The sequence below is a fragment of the Cyprinus carpio genome, chromosome A22 (genome assembly GCF_018340385.1).
Source record: "Cyprinus carpio isolate SPL01 chromosome A22, ASM1834038v1, whole genome shotgun sequence".
In the NCBI taxonomy this organism is placed as follows: domain Eukaryota; kingdom Metazoa; phylum Chordata; class Actinopteri; order Cypriniformes; family Cyprinidae; genus Cyprinus; species Cyprinus carpio.
The window spans coordinates 16,405,023-16,424,750 of NC_056593.1; the positions used below are offsets into that span (position 1 = coordinate 16,405,023).

At 35.7% G+C, this 19,728-nt stretch overlaps 1 protein-coding gene across 1 annotated transcript in view; it reads left to right on the forward strand.

Annotated features, from left to right (window-relative positions):
• Positions 1 to 19,236: 19,236 nt before the first annotated feature.
• Positions 19,237 to 19,728, forward strand: part of LOC109060020 (glutamate receptor-interacting protein 2-like) — a 119,962-nt gene continuing 119,470 nt past the window's right edge. Inside the window, exon 1 of the mRNA XM_042712477.1 lies at positions 19,237 to 19,670. Coding sequence (XP_042568411.1) covers positions 19,535 to 19,670 — 136 coding nt within the window. The 5' untranslated portion in view covers positions 19,237 to 19,534. The remainder of the gene's footprint in view (positions 19,671 to 19,728) is intronic.

Below are 19,728 nucleotides of genomic sequence, written 5' to 3' on the forward strand. Positions count from 1 at the left end.
TCTGATGAAGAGCAAATTTTGATATTATTTATATATATATATATATATATATATATATATATTAGATTATTTAATATAAATATACATTAGATTAAATATTTTATTGAAAATTGCAGGCTATAATGGTTTAAAAATAATTATGAGGCCATTTCAAATTTCCCAAAATTAATAAATTAATAAAATAAATAAATACAATATTAATTAATAGTTACAACACTTTGTTTCAAAATATTTTGCTGTTTATTCCAAAACAGAAAAAAAATACATTTTAAGCAAATATTACAAATAAAAAGCCAATATTACGTTTCCAAGATCTTTGCAAATGCACTTATGAATGACATTATTATATTTATTATTATTACTGTGTATCTTTGGCCTCTATATTACAGTTCAAGCTGAATATCTGTGGTTCTGATCTAAGTGTTGTGCTTCCTGACAGATTGTTCAGCTGTGTGTGGCTTACAGAAGATTAACTCTCCTCACTGGCTCAAATCAATGTGTTTGCACCCAAGTGGGTAATCTGTTAAACGCTATCATTCATATGGTGTGTGACAGTGTTTTTTGTCAGGTCGATTTAACTCTCTGCAGGGTTCAGGATCTGACACGATAGTTCCTCACATGGCACGTATCACAAAAAGCCAAATGACTTAAATTAACATGACGTGAAATCGATTTTGTCATCTATTTATGAAATGCTAGATGTTCTGCACTGTTTGTTTGAGATATGACTTGGGTTTGTGAGGGTATGGGAAGAATATATGGATTAAACTGCTGCAGTAGCAGTTGTCTGGAGTAATAGGTGTTTTTTTTCTTCTTCTTCTTCAAGACATTTTAAAGCACAGAAACACTGGGCCTGTTTCCCAGAACAGATTAAAATGTTTCCACTGGAGGTTTGCTTTAGTTCAGTCTAGGTCTAGGCTTAATCTCTGTCATGGAAAATAGTGTTAATTAAATCTGTTTCCTGGCTGAATAATTTTAGACAAATAAATCATATAAAACCTCATCCGATTTTCAGGAGGGTTTTTTTTGTGTGTGTGTTTTCAGCCTTATCTTGGCAGCAGCATTCCTTGCGTGGTATTTGGGACTCGGAAATTAAATCTTTATCATCATTTACTCATTTTTATGTTGTTATAAATCTGCATGACTCAGTTATTCTGTTGAAGACAAAACTAGATATTTAGCAGATTGTCAAAGCTGCTCTTTTCCATACAATAAAAGTGTCTGTCAAGTTCCAAAAAGGACAAAAGCTCATCAAAATTTGGCATGATAGGTTGAGTTACATTTATTTGATATTTCTCCTTGTTTTCCACACAGGAATGATTGGGTAACTATAGCAACCAGAATTTGTTTCCCCTCACAAGTGGGCAGGGACTCCTTGCCATTTTTCAAAAACTCTCTTTTTGTGTTACACATAAGAAAGAAAGTCATAAAGGTTTGGAAAGACACAAGGGTATGAAAAGCCCCTTAAAAAAAAAAAATCATAATTATAACATAAACCCATCAAATTTTGAGATCATGAGATAAAACCCATAAATTATGAGATAAGCCCCCAAAATTATGATAAAAAACTTGAAATTATGAGATAAAACCCAGAAATTATTAGATACAGTAAAACCCCGAAATTATGAGATACAAATTTGAAATTATAAAAGAAAAAAACCTTGAATTTATGAGATATCTTGAAATTGAAAATAATTCATAGCTGTGAGTCAAAACACAAATGTTGATTATGTAATTGACTTTTAAATAAAAAAATCCTTCTTTTTATGATATAAACAAAATTCATAAGATATAAAGTATTAATTATGACAGTTGAAATTGACACATTTTGACTTTTTATGTAATAATTATGGCTTTTGATCTCAAAAATTAGACTTTTTATTGCATACAAAGACAAAATTCTGAGATAAAAAGTCTGTTATTACAAAGTTGAAACTGTAACAAAATTGTGACAAAATATATTGTATTTTATACAATATTTTAACCCAAAATTAAAACTTGGTATCTCATAATTTCTCAACTTTTAATGTCGTAATTTCGACTTTTTATCTCATAATACTGACTTGTGAGATAGATAAAACTTTTTATTTTCCACTTTATATGATCACATATGCTGGGGCGAATTTGTCAAAATGTTCAGTTTCGATAGTATTGATACAAGATTTGAACAATATATGTTTTACAATAAACATGATTTTACTGTGAAACAAATGCTCCTGTACAAATTCATATCCAATTTTACAACTTTGTCATCATGAAAACAGAACACCTCAAACTCTAAAACGAATAAAAATGATCATTTTGCAGCATTACAGCTCAAATAATACACCAGTTTAACAGAAGAATTAATCTGAAAGCTTTTATAAATAAATTTATACGTTTTACATTTCTACTTTTAAATACTCAAAAAATTAGCCCCATTTACTTCCAGTATAAGCCTCTCACTTTAAATTTTTGCTTATGGAAAATAAAGAATAAGTTAAATTGTTTTTAGTATTTCTATAATTAACATTATAAAACAATTGCTGCAAATTGAACTTAACTTTTACTGAACCTGGGATATTCCTTAAAGCCCATCACGGACATTTGTATTTCTACATATTTTCCCCCACAATGTCCGTCATCTATCTCTGATCACAGAAACTTCCCGCTTCACTGATTACAGCTTCACTTTTAACTCTACCCATGTCCCGTGCCAGCACAAGTGGCCCGTGTCTCCGCAGTGAAACTGTTTAAAGTGACGCCCAGCTCCACAGCGAGGACACGGGCAAAGATGAGCGGCCCTTTCTGCAATTACCAAAGGAGGCTAACAGGAGCCAGCTGGAGGAACATCAAAGAGCGCTGGATCAGAGAAACCGAGCCGCATCGAGGTACAGAGGCCCTCAGCAGCCTTCACACTGTGCTAACATGACTGGAGCAAGTACTCATGGCCTCAAATATCTAGTCCCCTCCCTCCCCCCCACCAAGTGCACTAAATCAAAGTATACACTCGTTCGTTCACTGTAGGATATGAGAGATTCAAGAGAACAGGAAAGTGAGTGCTGAGGGTGCGATGGTTTTAAACAGGAATATTTTAGTCTCGAAGTCAGTGGAGTCATTGTAGCCTCTGGCTTAGCTTAAGTTAGCATAGTGGAAACATGATGCTAATGATCGTTTTTTCTTGTTGGTGCTGAATTTTTTTTGGATGTTAAAACACTTTCTCCTAGGCTAGCTTAATCTACAGAGGTAACTATAAATAAGACTTGTGTAATACGAATGATACGAGGCATCAGTATCAGTACTGGAATCTATGATACTTGTCTTCATTCATAGTACTTAGTAAAAGCATGCCATTAAACAAATATGAAAAATGCACAATTGTTGTTCCTACATAAATCTGGAGGTTCAATCTAACAATATGTTTATTATTCCAAATTGTGATGTTAGGTCGTGATTAATTACAGAAAAATATGTGATTAAATGTGTTATTTTTTATCAATTGACAGCACTAAAATATCAAGGATTATAAAAAAAAAAAATTAAATTGGGCAGGGCATCTTAGTCAGCTGTTATTATAGAAAATAGCATCTTGAACATTTTTCAAAAATTCTGCTTTTGTGTTCCACAGAAGAAGATAAGGTTTGGAAAGACAGAAGGGTATTTTTGCTACATAAGGGGATGAGATAAAGTCAAAATTATGACATAAAAACACAAAATAATGAGATAAAAACAAATCATGAAATTATGAGATTATTGATAGTTTATGCTTAATTAATAGTTAATAAACTTAATAGATTTGACTTAGTTCAGTCAAAATTGTGACAAAATTATTAGGTAAAAACTGACTTTTAAACTCATCATTTTGTTTTATGATGACATTAAACAATCAAAATTATGACAGTCTTTTTGACTTTTTATGTAATAATTATGCCTTTTATTGTCATAAGACGTTTTATGACATACAAAAATGAAAAAATTGAAAATGAAAAAAAATGAAAAAATTTCAGTTATGACAAAGTCGAAATTGTGACGAAGTATGTCATACGACTTACGACTAAGTATAATTATGTAGTATGTCATAATCTCAACTTTCTACCTCATAATGACTTAGTTTCTCAGTTTAGATAGGTGTGATTAATCCTGATCAATTACACAAAAATTTAATTAATTACTTTTTTTTTACATTTCTATGATAATTTTTAATATATACAGTATAGCTCATAAATAATCTGATATGTCTTTTTATTTATTTATTTACTTTTGCATGTTTATGGTTAACATGCGTTCACATCATGTCAGAATTTCAAAATTATGAGTTACCAACTAAAAACCGTACAGCTTGTAATTACCACTTGTAAACTCAGAATTTGATTATTCTGATTACACAGATTTGTTTTCCCATTAATAGTGTTTAGAAGTTATTGGAAACGCATAATTCTGAGTAGACATCTGCGTTGTCATATAGTAATACTGTTACATGGTGTGAACATATTAGACCACAAGACTTGATTCACAGACAAAATTTTTTTTAATAAGCAGTAAAGGAGTTTTGTTAAAATATATTTTATTTTCTAATAAATAATGTTATAAAAAAACATTAGGCCAAACTACTTGTTTTTTATTTACTACAATTTCTTTTTCTTTTTTCTTCATTGTGATAGCAGGACATACCACCCTGTAATCTTTCCCCAAAAAATATCAAAATTGATTTATTATATAATACTATAATTTTGAAATGAATATATCTGGATAAAAACAGTGTTACTGTATATAATGGAAACTTTCTACTGTAAAAAGCTGTTGAAATTTACTGCCACCATTTGCAGACCATACTCGCCCAGCATGGTCGTTAATTGTTGCATTCGTAATTATGTCAGTGCCTTAGAGGTATTACTGACCTTTAATCATTTTCATAATCAAATGTTTGCTATAATTACCTCATTATCTCCTTCACACCTTCATATGTATTTGGATACATAAGCACTTATGCATGTGAGTAACATAATGTCGACACAAAAGTCATCAATAATCCTAACACAAAATGCAACACGGTCTTAATTCTTTGACATCCTACACAAGAGGCACAGCAAATTAAAGCTTCCTCGTCTACGTGGATTAATTATTAATCCACCGGCATTATACTTGTAGCTGTACAAGAGGAAAATTGGGAGAGATTCTTAGCCAATACTGTGTGCATGTAGAAAAGTTGCTTTTGACTTTTTTGAGTTTTTCTCCCTGACCTTAAAAAGAGTGTTTTTTTTTTTTTTTTTTTTTTTTTGGTTCTGACGTGGGAAGAGAGAGTTTATACATACTAAGTGTACTAAACCATATGAATCATTCACAACAGACTTCAAACAACATCTCCTCTCGCACAAAATTCAACAAACTTTCAAGTGTACGTTGACAGACCGAGCTGAATTTTCTACAGCTCCTAAAAACCATGATTCTGATTTCACAACCCAGTGCTTCATTTATTTATTTTGGTTTAAAACTTGGAGAGACAGCATTGCTAAAATATTGTGCCACATTTACAGAAGTGTGACTCCTATAGTGATTATGAGTTGTGTGTACTTGTGGTTTTCCTTCTTCCTTCTAGTGTGGGTTTTCCCATTAGCTAAGTACTTTAGCATTACCCTGTTCTTGACTGATATATCAGTCAATCAGAAGACAATGTTTCACCTCAGCACACAACAAACTGTTGCCAGAAAATCAATTAGACAAACACAATGGTAATACATGGGACCTTGAATGTGCGCTAAGTAGTTATTTATAAAGTTTCCCATCTAAAGTAATAAATAGTAATTTATAGTAGTTTAATAAATTCTTTAAAAACTTTTTATGAACATTTTAGAAATAACATTTTACATTATTTTGTAGTGCATTGCTATGTTGTTGCTTGTGTAACCCCTTCCGGTTCTACTGTTCTCACTTGCTCTGAGCAGGATCAAACCAACTCTTTCTGCATGGGAGTTAGGTGTGCTAACAGGGATGCTAAAAAGACCGCAGCCTCTAGCGTCAGTCGCTAGTGCCCCTTTTGAGATCAGGGGAGTGAGGTTTACCTGCACAGCTCTTACCAGCTGGCCTCTGTTACACAAGGGATTCTGGTTGGTTGCTAACCAATTAACAGGAACCATTCTCAGTACTTTGACATTCTGGCAAAGTTACAAACAAATGTTCTTCCAATAACGTTAATACAATGTTCATTATATTGTACATTGTTCATGGAAAGTTGTATTTTTTTAAATGTTAGTTTTACGTTCGTCTATTTTTTTATTGTAACCACTTGTTTCAGAATGTTTAGAGAACACTGAAAAGTAACGGTCCCATAATGTTCACAAAATTATTTGCATTAACATTTAAATAGTCAAAAAAAAGAAAAAAAAGAAAAAAGGTTTTAAAACTGGACGTTTTGAACATTTAGAGATCTTGCAGTAATAATGTTTTCATACCTTAATGGGAGCATTATCAAAATGTTCTTAGAACATATTTTTGTTAGCCAGGTTGGTGGTTTTATCGTCCACCAGGTGCACTGTATAGTAGTAGTGCATGAATTAAAGGGGTCATATGATGTTGCTAAAAATAATATTATTTTGTGTATTTGGCATAATGAAATGTGTTTATGTGGTTTAAGGTTAAAAAACACATTATTTTCCACATACTGTACATTGTTGTTTCTCCTCTATGCCCTGCCTTTCTGAAAAGAGTCGATTTTTACAAAGCTCATTGGTCTGAAAAGCAAGGTGTGCTCTGATTGGCCAGTTATCCAGTGCTTTACTGAATGCCTCAAGCGTGTGATGCAAATGGTACACCCCTTAACATACTGTCATGCCATGTCCCGGTCAGAAGACCGGCGCTATAAGACAAAAACATTAAAACCTATTACAAACAAGCCATTGCTCAAAACTCGTGTTTGAATCGTCAGTGGCAAATCCTTTATATATCAAAACGTACTTACAGACTGTGAGTCAGAACAGCCAGCATTGTAGTCTTCTCTTTAGGAGGGCGTGGACGAGTCTTAACTTCTATGAAGAATATCTCTTTGGGTTTGAGACTTTAGTCTTTGCAACTTTAGGGATCGTATCTATTCACGAACAGCTTGTAACACTCCAAAGAGATAGGAAAACTTGAAATCGCATAATATGACCCCTTTAATGCATCAAACATTAATATAATTGTGAAAAGAACAAAATAGTGTCAATAAAAACAAAATGCAAGGGGATCGTAATATTTGAGGGTCCATGACATCAAAAATGGTAACCCACTAGAATAAGATGAGATGAGTTACATCCCAAAGTTTAATGCAATTCGTCTTCCTATAAGTAAAAGCATCAGTTATGTTTGCCCCACAGTGGGCGCCACATTGAGACTCATGACCAGCCATCCGACAGGTGACCTTACATGTTTTCATAAATGCATAAACAGCTTTATAGTCATATTTACTGTAATTGGAGCTCTTTCTTGGTTGCTCAACAGGCATATTTTGGTGTACCAGGACAGGAGTACCTGTAAAGTAGTGCATTATTTTTAATCAGCATTGTGAAGATCTGTATGGAAATGTAACTTGCCTGGCTTAATCAGAGGTTAGTATTTACATATAAATGGAATATGTAAAAGTAAATGTGGCTTGACATCATGCAGAGGCGCAGATTTAATAGCATAATAAACAACTCGCACAATGGAGGAACAAAAACAGGCCTCAAGCACTGGAGTGCTACTGGACTGCAGATTAAAGGCTATTTGTCCTTGCAAAACCTTGTTTCCAGAGTGTTTGATACCATCTTTATCTCATAGATTGAACTGTCTGTGACCGATAATGTAGCTACATCAACTGGTAAAATAAGTTTGTTTGCCCTGTGAAGTGTCTCTGCGTAAATATCATAATTTTCATTCAAGCTACTGTGTTGTGTGCAAATGAAGCAAACTTTTCTAGCTACGCAGGCTTGATTTCATGTGTTGTTCATTCCAAAATTTCAGACCACATGCAGATTTTGCATTGGGTCACACAATGTCACCCAAATATGCCGCATTGACCAACAGAAAGCTGGTTTGAAAGTGACTTCTGTGTGAGTGGAGTTTCATGCATTGCTACAGTTGACAATGGACAATTGTACTTTTTGCCACAGAAATTTGCTAACTACACCTTAACACAACACGAGCAATTCCACTTTTGACTCTTATTTGCCATTTTTGTGTGTAATATGCATCAAACGGTCAGTAAACTGACTGTGGGTGGGACCACTGTTTGTATATTCTTCTCTATTTATTTAATAGCCTGTTTAACGGTTTATTATGTACAGTTCTTGCATTCTTGCTACCCAGCAGCCTCATTAAATCTGTCCTTCTGTGAAATTATCTGCAACACGTATCATAGAGCGGTCAAAGCAGGACATGACGCTTATGTTAAAAGGGGTTCATTTGCAACCCTTGATGATTAATTTGGATTTAGTACACTAGCTAGTCACGTAAAAGGCCTTTAACATCAGGTTATAAAGGAAGAAGACACTACATGAGATCCTCATGGGAACTTCGCCCTAATTCCTGCTGTGCAGTGAGAAAGAAATGAAGCATAGGGGAAAACGCTCTTTGCCATGGTGAATGACTTCTAGTGGATTAGTGCAACTTCAGCACTGAATAAGTCAGCAAGTTTATAGAGCTGGTGGCAACAAGAAACACATTTGATATTAAAAATTAACTTTCATTTGAATTGCATAGAAGCACTGTGGCAATTTTATGTAGCATTTATTTCCATGAATTTATCTACACAGATAAAACCCTATGAGCATTTTTGTCCGATTAATTATGTTAACTTCATCCAAAAACAGAGACTGGAAACATCTCCACTGGAACAATGACTCCACATTTCAAAACACAGAGCGGCGGTTAAATTATCTGGAAATTGATTTGATTTTTAAGCTATTGCTTGTTATTTTAATTCAGCGTAATTTTAGAAATTAACTTGATCTGATCTTGGAACCTACTGCTCTTTTCCAGTTGATTGATTCCAGTAGACTCTGACATTAGCATGTTAGCTAATAAAGTAAATTTAATTTGACAGAGCCAATATTAAGACCAGGGCTGCTGCTGGCCAAATGGGTGCCCTGAGCAGAATTGTATTGTTGTGCTCCCTCCCCCAAATATTATGGGAGTTAAAAAAAAGAAAAAAAAAAAAGAAAAACACCTATAAGGGTCTAAATAGAATGTTAATAAAATATAAAAGTACATAAATAAATAAATTGTAATTAAACTTTATTATTTACAAAGTACAATTGTAGTTCTATAGCAAAAAAAATAAAAAAATAATAATAAATACAAACTAAAATTACACATTAAATAAAACATTTTAAAAGATTAAATATTATCAAAATAAACAATAATAAATTAAATCAAAAATCAAAAACTTCATTCTCTTTTGTAACAAATTTCAGTATTAACCTCGATTTCTCTGAAGAATTACTGAGTGCACTTCTAAACAAACAATTATTAGTTTGCAGGCATTTGTAAATTGTTTATTTATTTTGTATTATACTATGCATTTTAACAGTGTTATTCAATGAAACCATATGATTATTATTAATTAACCAATCATTATTGGCTCATTGTTTTTATATAATGCATTTTAAGTAATTTTAAAGGCTGTTGTTAGCTTAGGTCTGTTTTTATTACCACAAGAAAAGACAAAAAAAGGAATACAAATAGACTATCCAAATAATTCTTTGTTAATTATTATTTGAATTAACAAAACCATGGTTAATTTGTGGTTACCATGGCTAAAAGAACCATGATTTCATTTTTGGTTTTATAAGTAAAATCACGGTTAGTTTTCGTAAGGGAACATGGAAAAACTTTTTATTTTCTCAGCGCCGGACTGCTGGTGTCTTTTTTTCTGGGCATGGTGGTCCAACAATTATGGTAATTTGCAATCAGCCACAAACATGAGGTGAGGGTGGGCGCGTGCGTGCGTGGATGCAGGAATGTTTTTTTTTTTTAATTGAATGTATATGTTCATGTTTATATTTTTATTCATGTAGCTATATTTATATGTATATGTTACAGTTATATGTATATGTTCTTGTACTGAAGCGAAGCTAAAGATATAGTCAAAATTAGATCTATCTGTCTGATCTTTAAACCATATGAAACAGAAATCCTGATTTGAACAATAACATTACCTATCCTTTGGAAAAGCCTTTGAGCCTTAAGCACACCTTTCATGCATTGAAAATGGTTGGGAACGGAGCCTATCAGTGTTGATTCTGTGCCAAAATCAATGTTAGGTTAACACAAAGATGATGTATTATAAAGATTAAGAATCTCTGAGAAAGACAAATATACCACAAGTTGTACTTTTTATTACAAGTTTCAAGTTTTTCATGACTGAAAAGATCTCTCTCTCTCTCTCTCAACTCCAGTGAATTGCCCACCTAGGCAACATTTTAGGCACCATGGGCGTAGTGTTCTCCATCACAAAGGCTGTTCCAAACAACAAAGAGCCCAATTATATTGCCACATTTTACACAAAATCAAAGACATAATTGCATGTTTTCTTTGTGGAAAAGACAATCCCAGAATGCATTGGAGCAAGTTTACTGAAAAGTCCAAGATGATGGATGGATTGAAGCGTATGAATAAAATGAATTTGATGTAATTAAAAGTGAATTATTTCACACAATATGTATGTTTTTTTGTGCTTTTTTGCAAATTCAGCTATTAGCATAGCAATATGCTAACATTAGATTCTACTGTAAATGTGAGTTAATTGTGTGGTTGGTTGAAAAGCACAATTTATGTATGCACATTACTGCATGAAGCTGTAATAGGGTGACCATACGGGCCATTTTTATGGGTCGCACCCTTGCCAGGATTTCTATATTGCCTACAATATCCAGGTTTTGGCTGTTTGCACTGTGCAGATCGATCGTTGTATGAAATTCACGAGAGCTATAGAGAGCATAGCAGATGACCCCTTATTATTTCGAATCGATCTCGCTGTACTTAGGTGTCATTGATCGGTGCGCAGCTACGCTTCAAGCTGAACGAACAAACAAACACGTGCGCATATTTGCATCGCTTTGATCGTTCTCTGTAGATCTCACCTTCTCACATGCCACGATTGGTCGATTATATACAATACCTGCATGTTATTGGTCAAACTACTTCAGATGTTTTAGGCAATATAAAAATCCTGGCCAGGATGTTTCCCGTATGAACGGCACATATGGCCAACCTAAACTGTAAACATTAGTACTGAGTACTGAGCTGCATGGTAGCTTAGTGATTGCAAACATTATTCGATCATGTGGTTGCATAAGGAGTGCCACTTATGGATGCATGACAGTGACTGTTAACATTGCTTAATGGTGCAGTATTGGGATGTTAGCTTAGCAACATGCTAACTTCAAATTTTGTTGGAAACAATTATCAACGCTTTCTATTGCATGGCTGGGTTTTGAGTGAGTGTTGTTTGTTTATGAATAAGAATGATCGTTAAGTTTGCTTGATGTTTTAATGTTACACGTTTTTAATGCTAATAGTGTTGCATGAGAAGCGCCGCTTATATGTGTGTGTGAGAATGATACTCAAGATTACTTAACATTAGCTTAGTTCAGCAATATGCTAACATGCAATTCTATTGGAATCCACTTCGTCTGTTAGTCAATTGTGAGAACACCATTTATGTGCGGATGCCAGTGACTGTTTATTTTGTTAGATGCTAGAGTATTGAATCGTAAGCTTAGCAAAATGCTAATATCAGATCTACCAGAAACAGCTGTGAACTTTATCTGGTCACACTCACTGTTACATTGCTTAACTTTGAAGTGTTGAGCTAATAGCTTAGCATCATGCTAAAATCAGGTTCTGTTGGAATCACTTCTGAATGTGAGTCGATTGTGTGCTTGTGTGAAGAGTGTCATGTATGTGTGAAAATGACTGTCAGCATTGCCTAATATTTAAGTACTGAGCTGTTAGCTTAGCAACATGCTAAAATCAGACTATTGAAGTCAATTGTGAATGTTAGTCAATGTGCGAGAGAATAGCTGTTAAAATTGTTTCCTATAGAGAGCTTTTTAAATCAGTTGCTTATTAGGTTGCATTAGTCTTCCAATGCAGACAGTAGACCAATGCAGTTTACTAGGGTTTGGAACAGACATGTTGTGTGTTTTGCATTTTAGAGAAGCTTGTGCGTAGACGCACACACACACACACACACACACACACACACACACACACACAAACACACACACACTTCCACAACTCGACATCATACTCTTCTAATATGCTACAGGGAATCATTTTGACTGGTCTTCTTTAGTTTATGTGTGTGTGTGTGTGTGTGTGTGTGTGTGTGTGTGTGTGTGTGTGTGTGTGTGTGTGTGTGTGCGAGCTGACTGAGTGAACCCATTTTTACCCAGCTCAGATGCTCCCTCTCTCTTTCTCTCTTCCACTTTTTTTTCCATCTCTCTCTGTCAGGGATGAAAAGGAACCACATTATCTTTCCTCAGCACACAGTTGACCCAGTTAAAACTCTGAAAGTATAACAATTTAAGAAAACTGGCTAACTTCATTCCTCTCCTCACTTTAGCAAGCATATGGGAACTCCACAGGAACATAGCAACTATTTAAAGATGGTTTGTGACTGACATGACACATATCAGAAGATATTTTCAAGGACTGGTTGACTGTGTTGTACCTGGGTGTACTGTTTGCATTGAGCAACTCTTTAGAGAAAAGTTTACCCAGAAATACATTCGGTCAAAAATACCAAAAATATGTGGTCTTCATTTATTCACATTCATGTCGTTCCAAACCCATATGATTTACTTATTTCTGAATAGCATAATAGGAGGTTGTAACAAACGTTGTAATCACGGGAAGGAGGAGGCTGGAACCAGCGAATATTCAAATTAAACTTTAATAATAAAATAAACACAAAAGAGCGTGACAGCCCCTCGCGGATGTCGTGCACAAACAGAAACAAAACAGAAAAAAAAAAAAAATCCAGACCTGGTCCTATCTCGTCTTGCACTCCTGTAACTTCTCCTTTTATCCTTTTGGAGCTTCTCCGTGGGACTCGAGACCGGTGAGTGGTGCAGGCGTCGCTCATTATCACTCTCACTCCTCCGGCCTCACTCCGTTCCCACGGCTCTCAGCCCCGCCCCACTCGTCACAGAGGTGTTTAGGAGAATGTCCATGCTGTTCTTTTTTTTACATTCTGTATAATGAAAGTGAATAGGGATGGGTGTTGTAAAAGTCTGAAACCATTAAAATTGTAAAGGGAGCATTTAAAATTTAGTTGAAAACATCCCAAGTTCTTAGAAACATAGTTCCCCTTCAGGAACTCGAGCTGTGTCCGAAAACACTATGGGAATGCCCCCAGCGTGACCACACTCTGAATCACATGTGTAATCAGTCCAATGGAAGGGCAAGACATCATGGGCAGGCGGACCGACTGCTTGTGTGCTATGGTCCCCCCAAGAGAGGTCTTCTTGCTACAAAGCATTACCATTACCTACAAGTCCTTTGATCTCCCCTTGTTGATGGGAGTCAAGGCTCATTCTACGAGAAGTATGGCAGCCTCAAAGGCCTTTCTGGCAAGTGTGTCTATGCAGGACATCTGCAACGCTGCGGGATGGTCCACGTCACTAACATCGTGAGGTTCTATGGCCTTGATATGCGAGCCACTCTGGGCTCTTCTGTTCTCTCTTCCTAGTACACACTAGGCAGGGATTTGTCAGTCTGGCGACATGGGCATCTCATTTCCATAGCGTTTTCAGATGCAGCTCGAGTTCCTGAAGGGGAATGTCCCAGGTTATGTATGTAACCATGGTTCCCCGAAGGGAACGAGACATTGCATCTCAAAGCCACACTTCCGGCATCCCTGCCAGCGCTTGCTTCATTCCTAGAAGCTAACACCGGCTCCACCACACATGCTTTTAAGCTTCCTGGTCGATGACGTCACCCGCCCGTGATGTCTCACCCTTCCATTGGACTGATTACATGTGATTTAGAGTGTGGTCACGCTTGGGGCATTCTGGGGGACGCAGCATACGCTGGGGATGCAACATCTCATTCCCTTCGGGGAACCATGCTTACATTCATAACCTGGGATGTTTTTGTATTCATTTTTTTGTACCCCGCATGTCTGTAAAACGGTGTGGGAAAAAATAATAATAGAGTAATGACTCTAAAATTGTCATGTTGTTTTAGCCATAAAGTAAAAGTAATTTTCCCTACATTTTGAATATATGTGGGTTTTCAAATTTTATTACCTACATATACTTTTTTAAAAGTATGTTTTTCAGGGATTTTTTGGGAATTATTTATTTGTCATATATCATTTGTAAATACAATTTTGTGGAGTTGCACCAGATGACATTTTACAGCCAGAGCTAAGCTCACCTTAAAAATAATAAAAATATCAAATCATATCACATTTTAAGAGATTTTCTATTATGTATGTCCTATTTTATATATTTTTTCCCCTGCACATTTGTTGGACCACATGACTTGATTATGAGTACAAACAAACAAACAAACAAACAAACAATAAATAAGTAAATAAATAAATATAAAGTGGTGAAGCAGTTTTGTTAAGAATTTCCATTTCAGGAATTACATTTTTATCTTGTAATGTGGCTTTTGTCTTCATTATGATATTATTACACTTTTATCATCCTGACATTTTTGACGATCCCACTTTATATTGTGGCCCTAATACCTGTGTACTTACATAGTAACTACATGTGTACGTAGTATGTAACCACACTGTAAGTACACATTGGTACATAGTATCTACAGCTGTAATATTTCTGTAACTATACACATGCAACAACCATGGTTTAGTTTGTGTAAGTACAAATGTGTAACAGGACATTGGTAACAAAACATTTTTTTCACTTCATTAAGCACATGTGTAATAGGAATTATATAACTACATTTTTTACCTACATGTATAAGAGTAACTGGAACCATTTGATCCAGAGGGTGGAGATGGGTAGGTTTAGAAGTGGAAATGGTATCCAGGGGGTGGAGATGGGTAGGTTTAGAAGTGGAAATGGTATCCAGGGGGTGGAGATGGGTAGGTTTAGAAGTGGAAATGGTATCCAGGGGGTGGAGATGGGTAGGTTTAGGGAGTTGGCTCTTGAGTTGGAGTTGGTGCACCACTGTAATACCAGTGTACTTACATGGTAACTCCTCAGGAACTGTCCCCTTAATATAAAGTGTAACATTCTGGACACCAACCACTATTTATATGTAAAGCCTAACTTACTGGCCGCTGCTGTGTAACATCAGAGTAATTACATGATGAATCTAATATAAAGTGTAACAGTTTCTTTACCAAAAAGTGCTGTTAGTCCTTTTACACATTTGTACTTTCATTACCAAAAAGTGTTGCTACCAATGTCCTGTTAAACATTTGTACTTACACATATCATTCAGTGGGTTGTTACATATGTGTAGTTACACAAACATTAGAGCTGTAGATACTATGTACTAATGTGTACTTACACTGTGGTTACATACTATGTACACATCTAGTTACTATGTAAGTACACTACATGAGTACATAAGTACGTAAGTACAGGTATTAGGGACACTCAATATACAGTGGGACCCTTTTGACTTTATGCAAAATGTCTTAAAATTATTAAAAACTTGGGTGCTTGTATCTCTCCTTAATATATATATATATATATATATATATATATATATATATATATATATATATATCCCTTTCAAATGTCAGTAAACCCAATGAACTCCCATTTTCCATGCATACAACCCGATGAACACGGCTGCTCATGTCCTAGATTTCCAGATCAGTCCTTCTTGCCGAGGAAGAACTTTATGAGACAGGTAAAGTCAAAGGAAACAGTTGCTCAGCAAAATGGAGTTTTGAAAGTGATTTTCAAGCATTTAATCCATGTTCCACTTTTTAAACCGATTTCAGCTGCCACACTTAGCAGTCATGTTAAAATGTTCACAGTTTCCGGTGTCTGAGCCGAAGTCTGGGTTAGCGCTGCAGTAATTAGCCTAAGGACACTAAGGCACTTCAAGGACAAAAATAATGATAATGTCATCATCTTTTCAGCCTCTTGTCACTTTGAGCGATACTTTTTTCCCTTTTCTGTGGAACACAACGGAGAAGGCAGCATATGAAAGAAACTATTACAATAAAAATGGATGGAAATTCTGGCAGTCAAGCTCAAACAGGAACAAAAAAAGTACCAGAAAAGTTGTCCGTATATGACTCATGCACACTATAATTTGTAAGGGTGTATAGCAGTGCTGAGGAAGATAAGTTTGACAAGCTACTCATTTAAAGCAGCTAAACTGTGTCATGCAGCTAAAATGGTTTGCTAGAAGCTAACAAAAAGTAGATAAATGAGATATTTAATGGGACAATGTCTCTTTAAATGTCATGTTTTATTATTCATATCATAGCAGTATTTCTGGTTCAAAAAGGTTTTTGAATGAATCTTGATTATGGTGACAAGTAATCTAAAATGAACAAGAATGTAACTGATTCTAAAAAATAGTGGTGAACAGTAGCATTTAGCTAAATATTTTGCTAAAAAAAAAGCCACAAAATGCCCTGTTGAAAAAAACAGCATATGCTAGTTAGGTATGTTTTGACACTGGGATGCTGGTTTATGCTGGTCCTTTGCTGGTTTGAGCTGGTCCTTTGCTGGTTTATGCTGGTCCTTTGCTGGTCTATGCTGGTCTTTTGCTGGCATAAACCATGCTGGTCAGTGTGCTTGCAAAAGGACAGGATAAACCAGCAAAGGACCAGCTCAAACCAGTGGTTTATGCTGGTCCTTTGCTGGTTTATGCTGGTCATGTGCTTGCAAAGGACAGCAGCAGAGTGGCAACAAAAGCTCAAATTGATGAATGTTTTTTTTTTTTTTTTCTCAAACTGAATTAAATGAACCGATTCACTAAAAAGAAGAAGAATGTCAGATAGAACATTTTAGGAAGATAAACTTAATTATTGTGTCTTGTAAAGATGTGTTTATAATACAATGTAGTACTGATGTAGCACTGCATTGCTAGGCACAAGCTACTGTTAGTAGACTGTTCTGTCACGCTACCAAAAAAAGTATACTTTGCGTTGCTACCTTCTGTTGGTTACTTTCCAACACCACTCTCTATGCATTAGGGTACGTGAGACTTCATAATCGAGCTTGTTGATCTTTCGCCTCATGCTAGCAGTTTGAAATGCTGTTTGCTAGCTGTGTCATCCCTTCATTAAGTGCAGAGGGAAATGTTATTCTCTATGAAGTTATAATTCCTCAACAAAAATTCGTCTTTGTGAATAATTTATCAAAAACTTGAGTCTAAGCTAACAGTTCTAAAAAAAGATTTAACTATTTTATGTAAGGCAGAGAAGGTAACAAAATGTATGATAGAAACCTCTACAATATATAATTTGGTGTGTTTTTTCTTTCAGGTAATCATGTGATAGGACACCTACAGAGTACACTTTGGATGTGCTTGTTAGGGTGGTCTAATGGAAGTAATAATCCTTATTAATGTAGTACTTTATATCTTCAGAAAGTTCAAGTGTCTTCCCAAGGTCATTCAAACTCTCACACTGATAAACTGTATGAACAGACATCAACAAGTTTTAGTAAGATTCCTTTTTCTATGTATAAACTGTTACCAAACAGTTGCTGGTAGCCATTAACTTATATAGTATTTTTCCATACTACAGAAGTCAGTGGCAACTGTTAGTTTACCAGCATTCTTCAACATATCTTCTTCTGTGTTCAACAGAAGAAAGAAACTTATACAGGTTTGAAACAACTTGAGGGTGAGTAAATGGTGACAAAATTTTACATTTCTTTACATTTTAAATGGTACGTTTCCATACGGATTACATCATACAAATTCATAAGCAATTAGCACTTTAGAAAATAGTTAAGTTTTCTCACGAAATTGGGTTGGAAGACCAGGTGTAAGGCTAAGTATTCCTTACACATTTCGATAGCTTTTGTAGCCCGAATGGGTCTCAGAAGATATTTTTTGATTACCTTTGATAATCATAATTCCGAATCAAGTGGATAACGACATATCAACCTCGAGTTAATCCATTTTATAAGCATCTATTTGGTTTTCAGCTACTCAACAGGATGGAAATTTCCTGACTGATTTGATTTCAGTTCCCCGCTATGTTTTATCTTTGAAGGAGAGTAGGTAATAAACTCTTCACGTACATGTGCAGCCACTTTGTCGGATTAGCGCAATGTCCTGTGGGTGTTTCCATGGCCTCTGGAGAACATAATGATGTTAATACTTATTTAAAGAGCTTTCTTCTCTCTGCTACTCTCCTCAGCATTCCCCTTCCCTTCTTCTACAGTGTGGGAGGGATGCAAAGCAAACAGCTGTGTAGAGACTCGTGATGTGGCATTTTCTTGAGAGAAGATTTTCCCATAATGCCTTAAAGGGAATTACGAGGAGATTAACGCCTTCTCGGGCAACATCAACATACATTTCTTTGTTAGGGCAGCTGCCAAAATCATTGCATTTGTAGGTGATTAGCAACGTAATTTTGTGGGCAGTTATTTCACACCCAATGGCATGAGTTTGAAGAAGGGACTTCCTATTTGGCCAAACAATAGGAGACATGGATGTCATTAATCCAGAAAGTTTTTGTCTGTTTGATAAACCTTAATGGAATTCCTTGATTGAGTTTCCTGATAAAACAAGAAGTTTGGGGTGGAGTTTAGGTGCATCTGACATCGTATAAATCACTGTAGGCATTACTACATTTGATGACCACAACTTTGCAAAAATGTAAAAATGCATTCTGTATAGTATGAATGACATCTAGACATAATACATTTGCAATATTAGCTTTTTCATGTGACCTATGGTGTGAGTTGCTTTAGTTGCAGCACTGCTATTCACATCTTCCCTCTCATGGCCTCATGGGAAAGTGCTCTTTCAATGCGCACTTTGAAATAGTAACTCATCTGTGTATTTTTCATCTACTCTTAACACAGATAGCATAAAAGCTAACAGACAGTCTAAAATATACCAAAAGTCCAATTAGATCTCTTCAAATCATCAAGGTGGTTCTTCTTTTCTGTGTGGTCACTTCACAGCTGTCAGTCCGTCCTCTATCCTAAGGTTAACCCTCCCCAATTTCTCCCAGTTCTAACGAGGTATTATTAGCTGATTATAGAGGACCCTCGTGAAAAAGATGAAAGCTAGAGTGAGCGAGTCAGAGAGAGCAAGCTGGATAGAGGGAGGGAGGTAAAAAAAGATCAACTCACTGCTAGTTGTGCTGTGGATGCAGTGGGATAAAGCTTCACAGTGTGAGAGAGAGGCAAACTGGGATATATTTCTATTTATTTCCCCCTCTGTTCCAGTTACTTGGATTGTTGCAAAGAAGCAAGAAAAAAAAAAAAAATCTAACGAAAACAGACGTAAATTTAGCATTCTAGCTGCCAGAGTGTCTCCTCAACGCGCTCGTTCAGAAGACTCTCCGTGTCTAATGTGACAGATTGGGGTGGAATCGTGGGACATTCGGTCACGCAGAGCTAAGGGAAGGATGGATAGAGTGAACCGGGTTTTAAACATCGTAAGACAGATGTCCCCCAGGAAAAGGGAAAGAGGGTCTCATTGGGAGGCAGAGAGCCCGGAGACCTGCGAGGAGAGTCTGTGCTCTCTCAGCCTTTGCATCAGCGGTAAGACCACCCCTGGCAAACTTTCTCTCTCGCTCTGTCTCTCGCTCCGTCTCCCCCT